Raw genomic sequence first — 12,115 nt, 5'->3', positions numbered from 1 at the left:
GGTGTCCAGGCAGTTGGATATTTTGAATTGGAAAGTTGTTGGGATGATGAATGGAGTTATAGGATAATAGATGGATATACTCTTTCTAGGATCAATGGCAAAATTGATTTGATTGTAAGTCTTGAAATGACATAGGAGGGGGTAGGATATATATGAGATAGCAAGGTGACTGAAGAAAAGACAAGATGGAGAGGGTGGCAAAAGTAAAATAAAGCCAGAGCAGATGTCCTAATATTGTGGGCTAAACATGAGACATTAATAAATCAGAACCTGAATCTTGGTTATTTCAATTTAGTTATGCTTTTTATACTGACTTCCCTAACTTCTTTTGAGTCCCAAATAAAAATTCTACCTTCAACAGGAATTTTCCTCAACTCCTCTTAATTCCAGGACTTTCCCTCTTTAAATTGTTTCCCATTTATCCTGTATGTACCTTGCTTTGTATTTTTTAAATGTTGTTTCTATCATTAGACTATAAGCTCTTTGAAGGGTGTAGGGGCTAATTTTTGTCTTTTTTAATCTATCTCCAACACTTAACACAGTTCCTGGAATATAATAAGTGCTTAAAGAATGTTTATTGATTGATTTGCAGATCCTATAAAAGGAATTCTTGCTCAAATATGTATTGGATTAAAAAACCTCTAAGGTTCTTTCCAATGTTGTCATTCTAAGGAATTAGAGTCATCTCAATCATTAAATATTTGTTGTTTACCTTACACACAGTCAACATTTTACCCAACTATTTATCCTATGCAGTCTAGCATTCTCTTACATCATACTCACACACCAACATCCCACATATTCAGAGATTATGAATTGATTTCAATAAAAATTCAATAGAATCAGCACTGTACAGTGAAAAGTAAATTGGATTTGGATCTGAGTTCAAATTCTGATGCTGCTACATAGTATCTGTGTGATTTTGGGAAAGTTACTTAGCTTTTCTGGATCTCAGTGTCCTCAACTATAAAACAAAACTATAAAATCTCTAAGGTCCCTTCTTCCACCAAAATGAACTTACTTAGCATTCTAATTAAGAAATGAACTTTAAAAATTATCTTCTGAATTTTTAATTTGTTTACTTTTATTTATACATGTTCATATATTCATATATACATATTTCTTTTATATTTACTACACAAATATATATATATCTTTATTATATATATAATATATTTATGTATTTTTTGTTTTATATTCATTGATTTTATTGATTACTTGGGATTATCTATGTATTGTTTCAATCTGTGAATGTGGGTATTCAAGAATCATGTAACTTGGTGTAGGTAAGGGCTGGGAAGGCTTCTGGAGAGGATCTGGAATTTGGAGGAATGGTGGTAAGAAGAGTTTGGGTTTGGACATTCTGACGAGATTACTTTGCATCAATAGATTAGGTGAGTTAATAAAATGGTAGAGTGAGATTGTGTGGTAGAGGGGGGTCACAGAATTAAAATATGAATCAAATGGCCTCAGAGGCAGCCCTCTCTCCAGTGCAGCATAGGTAGTGGAGGTCAGAGATGGGCCCCTCCTTTTCTAAGTATTCAGATTCCTGCCTTGATGGCATCTCCCCCTGAACCTGATGATGAAGAGATATGTGATGAACTGTCAGTCATAGAGCCTATGTGGGTGGAAAGTGACATTCCACAAGCTTAGGTTGTGTCTCACAAGACAAGGGCAGTACTCAAGAGCAGCATAAAAAGGATGCTGAGGGATAGGATACCTCAATCTACTTGCCTTCTGTGGTGATAGACTGGACCCTACTCTGAAAGTGAATCAGGTATGTGAATCCATCTGGGGTAAGAGATGATTGAGAACCAAGCTCAAGGGGAGAGGAGGGAAAAAAGACTGGCACCAGGGATGAGGGGAAAAGGCAAGGATGTAGGTTGTAATGAGAGAGATGGAACTGATGGTTATCATGGTCCCATCTTGCTCTGACATTTTATGACTATAGGTAAAAAGGATATGGGAAGTTGGGAGCAGAGGAGATGGTGTGGAAGCAAAGGAACAATAGAGAGAAAGGATCTACATTACTTCTGTTTGCTAGAAAATTCCAATTATGTCCTTAAATCAAAGAGGCTTACATCAAGTCTCAGAGGTGCAAAATTTTGACTATCATACTGTTGCATAATGGGTTGTACACAGGGAATGAGAGGATATTTTTGAAAAGACTCATATTGCTAGAAAGAACTCTAAATAGAGCTCTTTAAATTGTGATCTTAAGCAGTCCATTTCAGCCTCTCTCTGGTCCTTAGTTTTTTAATCTATGAAATGAAGCATTTGAAGCAGAGGATCTTTAAGGTTCTTTTTCATTCTCACAATAATTCTGTGATTTATTTTTTGCCTGACCATGGAAATATGATTCCTTAAATTTTGGGGGAAGTTACACGGTGCAGTGTAATTAATAGACCCTGGGCTGATGGTCAATGATATTATGTCTTGTTTTTCTGTTTCTATGTGTCAATCACCTTAGTTCTCCAGGTTTTTATTTTCTTATCTGTCCAATGTGAGGGAACAATTAAATGATCTCCAAAGTCCTTTCAAGGTCTAATGTTTGATGGCCTGGCAGCACAGATTTCTGGGAAATGATTCCTGAAGAAAATATATCATGACAATGTTATTTTTTTCTATCCAAGAAAAGATTGCAATCCTCAGTTGGTTCCCAGTTAGGACAGTTAGGACTCTTTTTTAAAAAGTCTTCTCATTTTTCCTTGCCTGAGCCAAAATAATCTTTTTAAATCTTGAAAGATTAAGAAACGGAGGCAGTAAAGATTTGGGTATCCATCTACCCTGTCTCTGTTCTGAAATACAAATCTATATAGAGATACAAATAGAGTATCTTCATTTGACTTCCATGATCACAAAGAACAAATTTGTGTGTGTATGTGTGTGTGTGTGTGTGTGTGTATGTGTGTGTGTGTGTATGTGTGGGATTGATGGAGGAAAGTTTTGTAAAGAAGAGTTGGGAATCGATATAGAGGGAAGCACTGGACAGTAGTAAATCAATAAAATGGAGAATAGCAAACATTGGCTCCTAGGATCAATCCTCATGGGCTTAAGAGCTCAGCAGGAGTCACTGATACCAATTTCCATTTTCTTGTTGTCCATCATGGTCCAGCACTAGACATTTCCATAAATTGTCGATGTCATAGAGGTATTTTGGGAAACCAAAGATGATCCTAATTTTCTGTTTGATTCTCTCTCAGGTTTCCTGAGCTCCCATAAAGATGTCTTGCCAGCAAAGCCAGCAGCAGTGCCAGCCCCCTCCCAAATGCCAGACCCCCAAGTGCCCACCAAAGTGCCCTCCTAAATCTCCATGCCCTCCCCCTGTCTCTTCCTGCTGTGGTTCCAGCTCTGGAGGATGCTGCGGCTCTAGCTGTGGGGGTGGAGGTGGCGGATGCCATAGTAGGAGATCCCGAAGACGTCAGCGCCATGGCTCAGGATGTTGTGGCCATAGCAGTGGCGGGAGTTGCTGCAGCAGTGGCCATAGTAGTGGTGGTGGAGGCTGCTGCAGCAGTGGCCATAGCAGTGGTGGTGGAGGCTGCTGCAGCAGTGGCCATAGCAGTGGTGGTGGAGGCTGCTGCAGCAGTGGCCATAGCAGTGGTGGTGGAGGCTGCTGCAGCAGTGGCGGTGGGAGCACTCAGCAGTCTGGGAGCAGTGGAGGATGCTGTTGAACTGGTCCCCTCAGTCAACACCACCTATATTAGAAGAATAAAGAAAACCAATGACCCTGCATCATCCTGTAGTTTCTCCCCACTACTACTCTCATGCCTTCTCCCTTCCTTTCTGGAGCCTGAATTCCTAAGATTTTAGAAGCATTCAGAGTTGTTACCTGGGAAAGTTGTTCTGTTGAATCCTGATTGGCCCTGTTATTGATACCTGTTTGATCTCTTACCCCTGCTCTATATCCTGTCTTTTAAACTTTCTAGAAAGCACATAGGGGAGAAGAGGCCATCCCCAAACATAAAATTTAATGGTCTGATCCACAGGGTTCCTTGGTTGAGAAAGAAAAATAAAATGAGTTATATGGAATTCTGTTTCTGACTGTTTTTTTTCCATTTGCATTTTACCTTCATCCTGTTTTTCTTCCCTGAGTTGATTTCTATAATTTATAAACTTACTCCACCAAGTCTAAAGCAATAAGCTTAGAGATAAATATTTGACTAGCTAACATTGGAAACTGTAAAACCATAACTGAATTCAACAAACATTTAAACTTCTACTTGGCATTATGGAATGAGTGCTAGAGTTAAAGTCATAGAATCTGGATGAAAATCTTTACTCTACCACTTAATACCTTTGTGACCTTGAACAAGGAACTTAACCCTCTGGATTTTACATTTTTCATTTTACAAATGAAAAACTAAGTCCTTGAAGTTGAGGACCTTGTCCAAGGTTCACCCTGCTAGAATTCAAAGCTGTAAGGTCCAAAAACAGACAGATGATTATCAATTGGGGTTATTGAAAGAGGATTCATAGAGGAAGTGGTATTTGAACTAGAATTCTAAGGACAGGTAGGATGTTATTTTTTTTTGTTGAGGCAATTGGGTCAATCCTTGCCCAGAATAACACAGCTAGTACATGTTAAATATCTGAAGTCATAGGTGAACTCAGGTCTTCCTGTCTCCAGGGCCAGTGTTCTATCCACTGTGCCATTTAGCTGCCCCTAGGTAGGATTTTAATAGATAGGGACAATAAGGGAAGAGGGGTGGAAATTGTCCTCTGCTCAGGATACCCTATGAGTAAAGATTGGAAGCAGGGAGTATAGGAAGTATTTCTGAAAAATTATCTACTTTTGTTGGTGAGTAGCTAGTAGGAATCTTTAAGCAAAGTCTATGGTGGCCATTTTTAGGCATATTTTACCCTCTCTCCACTTATTTTTTCTAATTACATGTAAAGATAGTTTCAACATTCATCTTTATAAGATTTTGAATTCCAATTTTTTTTCTTCCCTTCTTTCCCTTCTTCTCCATGAAAGCAAACAATCTGATATAGGTTGTGTGGGTGCAATCAAGTTAAACATATTTCCACTTTAGTCATGTTGTGAGAGAAGAATCAGAACACAAGGGGGAAAACAAGAAATAAAAAACAAAAACCAAAAAAGCAAAAATAGTATGTTTTCTATTTGCATTCAGACTCCATATTCGTTTTCTGGATGTGGATGACATTTTCCATCATGAGCCTATTGGAATTGTCTTGGATCACTGTATTGCTGAGAAGAGATAAATAGTTATAGTTGATTATCATACAATGTGGCTATTGCATATACAAAGTATCCTTGGTTCTGCTCATCAGCTATATGTTTTTTTTTAGGTTTTTCTGAAGTCATCCTGCTTATCATTTCTTATAGAATATATTCCATTACATTCATATACTACAACTTATTTAGCCATTTCCCAATTGATGAGCATCTTCTCAATTTCTAATTCTTTGCTACCACAGAAAGAGCTAGTATAAATATTTGTATACATGTGGGTCCTTTCCCTTTTTTAATGATTTCTTTGGGATACAAACTTAGAAGCAGTATTGCTGGATCATTCCCAAATTGCTCTTTAGAATGGGTGGAACAGTTTGCAACTCTACCAACAATGCATTAGTGTTCCAATATTCCCACATATTCTCCAACATTTATCATTTTCCTTTTCTGTCATATTAGCCAGTCTGACAGGTATGAATTAGCCAATGTGACAGGTGTACCTAAGAGTTGCTTTAATTTGCATTTCTCTAATCAACAAGGTCATTTAGTCCAGTTTATCTAAGCAAGAATTCCCTTTAAAACATACCTAAAAACCACAAACTAAGAAAGATTTTAGGCATATTTTAGAAGGCATTCTTGCTTAGGTAAACTGAACTAAATGGGCTCTGAGATACTTCCCCACTCTGAGATTCTATGCCTGGAACATAACAGGCTCTCAACAAATATTTGTTGGAAATCTTAAAAAACAAGCACCAAACTATTTTTCTTGAGAGATTTTTTTTTGGGGAGGGAATCTATGTTTTCTTTTTACAACACTATTTTTATAAGAAATGTTTTGTCCAACTTCACATGTACCCTCTCAGTAAGAGTGGGTGGGAGGAAAGAAGAGAATGTGGAACTTAAAGTTTTAAAAACAAATGTAAAAGGTTGTTTTACATGTAACTGGGAAAAAGAGAATATTAAAAGACTGAAACATGAAAAAAAATTTTTTGTAATACCCCACTCTCCAAAAAATGCCCCCTCAAAACAAAAACCCAAGTGCTTGGTTGGTTCTATAAGTCCAAATTTCAGAATCATCACTTGCTCTTTCCTCCTTGCATCTAGTAATGGAAAATCTCTGCTCCCCGACCCCCTTCCTTCTTACTCCCTCTAGGACCTCTAACAATTGTGCATCTTCAACCTTTTTCTCTCTTCATCTGCCTACAAACATAGACCCACTAGATTTATAGCTAGACAGGACTTTTGAATTGATCTGGTCCTACTCCTTATAAATGGCAAAACCGAATGCTAGAGTGGTTATGTGTCTTGTCTAAAATTACATATGTACTTAGTGGGAGAATTGTAATACTCACATCTACAAATTCTAACAGCTTCCTTGGCTCCTTAAGTTAACCTGCTATATAGAGCCATAATTAGCATATTTGACACCCAGGACAGGACATGCAAAACATGCCCTGGACAAGTATTAAGAAGCATTATCTTCAGGTCAACTTTTTAACCTGGGATGAAATCAATAGAATGGGGAAATATACCATTTGATAGCTTTCTATTTTAATTAGTTATTTTTATAAACTAGATACTAAGTTCAGTTTTTTCCTAATTATTGAAAGAATGTATTATCAATATTATTTAAACATGTTAAAGCATAAGTTAACTACAATATATGTATACATGTCCATATAGTTATTTTGCTGTACAAAAAGAATTGGACTTTGAAATAGTGTACAATTAATCTGTGAAGGAAATCAAAAATGCAGGTGGACAAAAATATAGGGATTGGGAATTCTTTGTGGTTACTCATTTCCCAGAGTTCTTTCACTGGGTGCAACTGGTTTAATTCATTACTGTTCTATTGGAACTGATTTGGTTCATCTTCATTGTTGAAGAGGGCCGTGTCCGTCAAAATTGATCATCATATAATATTGTTGTTGAAGTATACAATGATCTCCTGGCCCTGCTCATTTTACTCAGCATCAATTCGTGTAAGTCTCTCTAGGCCTTTCTGAAATCATCCTGCTAGTCATTTCTTACAAAACAATAATATTCCATAATATTCATAATGTATCAGTGTCCCAGTTTTCCCACATTCCCTCCAACATTCCGCATTATCTTTCCCTGTCATTCTAGCCAATCTGACAGATGTGTAGTGGTATCTCAGAGTTGTCTGAATTTGCATTTCTCTGATTAATAATGACTTGGAGCATCTTTTCATGTGTCTAGAAATAGTTTCAATTTCTTCATCTGAGAATTGTTTGTAATTACTCTAATTTTATATATTTTTCTCTTTCTCTATTGAAATAAAAAAAGAGTGTATACTTAGTATCTTTAATTCCTTTTCATATATTTTGCCTCAATCTCTGTACTATAATGATCATTTTCATCATTCTATTAAAATTACTCTTTCAAAGATCTCTACTATACCTTCTCTATCTTCTTGATAGTTTTCTTGTCTCTTTCCATTCCATTAAGGTGGATATATCCTTTCTTCTGTCTTTATCTGTTTTATTTTCTTTCTCTATACTCTTTCTCTTGGCAATTTCACCAATTTTCATGTCTTTGTGTGGAATAGAGAGATAAGGAGAAGAACTTACAAGAATGTGTGAATTCTTTTTCTGTATTTTATTTTCATTATTTCTGTGTTTCCCCTATGACCTGTATAATATGTGCAGGCCCATATTTACTTGAGCCTTGGCCAGCTGTAAACATATTTACTTAACCTGAGCTGATGACATTTGTCAGTATTTGACATTTATTGATATTTAGTCTGTTAGCTTAATTACTGTCTGTGTAATTATTAGAAGCTAGAAATCGAGTGATTTTGGGGAAACAGAAACCTTCCATTCCAATTTCTCCGGATAGCAACAACCAATTAGATGCCTCTCCTTTCTTTCTCAATACTCTCTTACTTGTGATGTAATCTCTTGTATAAAAGCTGTGTATCTTTACTACTTCTTTAGCCCTCCTACTACAAGCTTTCTCTTTCCCTTATTTTGTGATGGGACAGCTCATCCTCCAGAGATTTAATAAACAACATTTCTGCTTTCTACTTTGAGTGATCTCTGAGTAGTCATTTTGGGTAAGGGTCTTCTACATCCCACACATCTTCAAACACCCATCTATGTGGATCAGTGAGATGTTAAACACTCAGGCCAGTGGTCCAAATGCAGATGAAAAATTAAAGCATAATTGGGAAATATTTAACCAAATAAATAAAAATCTAGAGATTTAGGTTTGAATCCTAGCTTTGTTACTTAATCCTTGTGAAAATAAGAATATTTGTTCTTGTCTACTAAAAAGAATTGTAAAGAAATCTTAGTGTTATATGAAAAATGAGTTAATATTATTACCATTTCACAGATGAGGAAACTGAGGTTCAGAGATGTTAAGGAACTAACCTAAAGCTACTTATTAAGTAGTAAAAGAGGGTCTCAAATTTAGATCTTGTGATGTGTCTATTGTTAAGTGGCACAGTTATGTGGTTGAAATAATGAATGTGGTTGAAGTAATGGAAAATCTCTGCTCCCCGACCCCCTTCCTTCTTACTCCCTCTAGGACCTCTAACAATTGTGCATCTTCAACCTTTTTCTCTCTTCATCTGCCTACAAACATAGACCCACTAGATTTATAGCTAGACAGGACTTGAGGGCAAGATAGATCTGTTTTTAAGTCTAACTCATGACATTTAGTTGCGTTCCTATGAGACAAATCACCTAACCTCAGTTTTCTCATTTGTAAATAGGGATGATTACATGTAGTACTTAACTAATAAGATTTGAAGGAGATAAATTACTTTGTAAACTTTCAAATTACAAATTCCTGGTATTGTTACTGGAGATATTTAAGTGGCAATGGACAATTACTCTTTGGCTGGAGAAGATATCCTCTCTTAAGGTAGGACAGAGTGGGGTGCAAGGAAAATATTAAGAGGGGAGCCTTGGCTTGCTCTCTGGAATAGGGTCAGGCTTTGCTTACATAGTATTTCTTTTTTTTTTTAATTTTAATAGCTTTTTATTTGCAAGTTATATGCATGGGTAATTTTGCAGCATCAGCAATTGCCAAACCTTTTGTTCCAATTTTTTCCCTCCTTCATCTCACCCCCTCCCCTAGATGGTAGGATTACCAATACAGTAACATAGTATTTCTGTTTAAATATTTAATATTTTTATTTCCCAGTTACATGTAAAACAATTTTTTACTTTAATTTAAACTTTGAGTTCCAGATTCTCTTGCTTCTTTCCTACCCACAACCCCATTAAGAAGGCCTATAACATAGTATTTCTATGTGAATAAAAATCTCAACTTTCATGTATTGTTTTATGTTACTTTACTCTTTCCCTTGCCCTAAACATAAAAGATTTTAACCCTAAACCCTTTTTCTGCTGAATTAATGGTTTTCCTACTATTTGGTAAAAGAGTAAGGAGGAGTGGCCCTGTATCCTCAGGATTGGAGGTTAAGGGAATTGTAGGGTAGGTGGAAAAAGGGTTAAGAGAAGAGATGAAGGGGTGAAAGGATACGAGAAGACAAGGAGAGGAAAAGGGAATCAAACAGAGACAAAGAGAAAGAGAGAGACAGAAACAGAGACAGACAAAAAGAGACAGAGAAAGAGAGAAACAGAGAGAGGGAGAGGGAGAAGGAGAGAAGGACAGACACAAATAAACACAGAGACACAGCAAGAGACAGATAGAGACAGACATAATTAGACAGAGACAGACAGACAAAGACAAAGACAGAGGAAGGGAGAGAGAAGGTGGATTTGAGAGTGAACATATATACAGAGAATATCTTAGTTTGGGGGCAGGCTCTTGGGTTTCTAGGAATAAACTTTCCCCCTATTTTAGTACTAATTTTGTCATCCTTCCCCATTCAATCCCTCATTATTCCTCTGGGATAGAGCTCCACCTGCTTGTTTGCTGAGGTAATTCATCCTTCTGTTAACCCCATAAACACCCTGAAAACCTATCCCTCATTTGTGGCAGCCCTTTTTTGTACTGTCAAGAAACTAGAAACTGAGTAGATGTCCATCAATTGGAGAATGGCTGAACAAGTTATGGTATATGAATGTTATGGAATATTATTGTTCTGTAAGAAACGACCAGAAGGATGATTCCAGAGAGGCCTGGAAAGACTTACATGAATTGATGCTAAGTGAAATAAACAGAAGCAGGAGATCATTATACATGACAACCACAAGATTATACGATGATCAGTTCTGATGGATGTGGCTCTCTTCAACAATGAAATGATTCAAACCAGTTCAAATTCTTCAGTGATGAAGAGAACCATTTACACCCAAAGAGAGGACTGTGGGAATTGAGTGTGGACCACAACATAACATTTTCACTCTTTCTGTTGTCATTTACTTGCATTTTGTTTTCTTTCTCAGTTTTTTTTCCTTCTTGATCGGATTTTTCTTGTGCAGCAAGATCACTGTATAACTGTGTATACATGTATTGGATTTAACATATATTTTAACATATTTAACATGTATGGACATACCTGCCATCTAGGGGAAGAGGTGGGGGGAAGGAGGGAAAAATTTGGAACAGAAGATTTTGCAAGAGTCAATGTTGAAAAATTACCCATGAATGTTTTGTAAATAAAAAGCTTTAATAAAATAAAAAAAAAGAAAAGAAAACCTGTCCCTCAGGTTGATTCTCTGAGTATGCCCTATCCTCTATCTCTGTCTTTGTCTCTCTGTGTCTCTCTCTCTGCCTTTATCTCTATCTTTCTATTTCTGCTTCTATTTCTGTCTCTCTCTGTGTCACTCTCTCTTTCTCCTCTCTCCATTTCTGTCTATCTCCATGGCTTCTCTTCCTCTTCTTGCCCTTATCCCCAACACACACATGGCCTCAGGAGGAGAATGGGCACATTTCCAGGAATGCAAAACATTTGAATACTTAAGATTTGAACTAAGACTTCCCAAAGAGAAAGCACAATCAAACCAGACCCTTTGAGTTCAGGCTTTCTTAACCTTTAGGATAAATTGTCTGTTTTTCTCCTTTTCTTAACCCATAATTCACTAGTCACTCAAAGTCTCAGTTTGTCAAGAAGAGGTAATCAATTTAAAAATAAGAGGGCTTCAAATATAGGATTGAATGATTTTCTCTGGATAAGAACTCCCCAGTTTCTGGCAGAGGTAGAACAATGCATTGTGTACCTTAGGCAGGATTTGAATATTGCTCCTTGCTGTGCTTTACTGCCCACTGAATATTTTGAGCCACTCCTTGAGCACATTTCTGCTTGATAACTAATCTTTACAAAGGAACTTCATCTCCCTAAAACCAAGTACATTTATAAAAAAGAATTATTCCTGAGATCCTTCTTTCATGCGTTTTGCTCATTTGCTCTCACTAGTTATTTATCTTCCTTAACATTCAGCTTAAGCTCTTTTTAGTACTACACAATTAAGAAATGTCCCCTGGCTCTGATTTCTCCCTGCCTGCCCTTCCTGAACACAAAAAGGTCAAGATCTCCCACTGTATCCAGGGTCATCTCTATGATCTCTATCTGGCCACTGGGACCCCGAAGACTTTGGAGGGGAAAGCAAGGCAGGTGACCTTGTATAGCCCTCTCTCACCTAAATTCAACTCACTGCCCCTCATGGCATCATCTCCCTGATGTCATGGTCCTCTTTGAGAATTTAAAGACAAACAACAACAATAACAATGAGGATAGTGGCAGCTTCAGTTAACAGGAAACCCTCAAAAAATCATTACTATGTTTAATTTCTATAAAATTAGAAAAAAAATCTGCCTATCATCAATCAGTCAATCTATGTATATCTCTATCTCTGTATACATATCCTATTGTATCTCTATTTACATATCCTATCATCAATCAATCAATCTATCTGTATCTATCTGTATCTCCATTTATGTATTTTCCCGAGCTGGGGAAATCTATTTACTACAGCAAAGTGA

General features: G+C 36.8%; 1 protein-coding gene across 2 annotated transcripts; it reads left to right on the top strand.

Annotated features, from left to right (window-relative positions):
• The first annotated feature begins 1,680 nt into the window (after positions 1 to 1,680).
• LOC127559910 (antifreeze protein Maxi-like) lies at positions 1,681 to 4,029 on the top strand. 2 transcript variants are annotated; one of them, XR_007953222.1, is made up of 3 exons: positions 1,681 to 1,777; positions 3,204 to 3,465; positions 3,502 to 4,029. XR_007953222.1 is itself a non-coding variant. In XM_051994072.1 (2 exons), the coding sequence occupies exon 2, from the start codon at positions 3,430 to 3,432 to the stop codon at positions 3,808 to 3,810; it is 381 nt and encodes a 126-aa protein (XP_051850032.1). In that variant the 5' UTR covers positions 1,681 to 1,777; positions 3,204 to 3,429; the 3' UTR covers positions 3,811 to 4,029. The 2 variants fall into 2 exon arrangements, 1 of the variants encoding a protein (XP_051850032.1); XM_051994072.1 differs by having other exon boundaries at positions 3,204 to 4,029.
• The last annotated feature ends 8,086 nt before the right edge of the window (positions 4,030 to 12,115 follow it).

Source organism: Antechinus flavipes, chromosome 4 (assembly GCF_016432865.1).
Source record: "Antechinus flavipes isolate AdamAnt ecotype Samford, QLD, Australia chromosome 4, AdamAnt_v2, whole genome shotgun sequence".
In the NCBI taxonomy this organism is placed as follows: Eukaryota; Metazoa; Chordata; class Mammalia; order Dasyuromorphia; family Dasyuridae; genus Antechinus; species Antechinus flavipes.
This window is presented reverse-complemented; position numbering and strand designations above follow the sequence as displayed.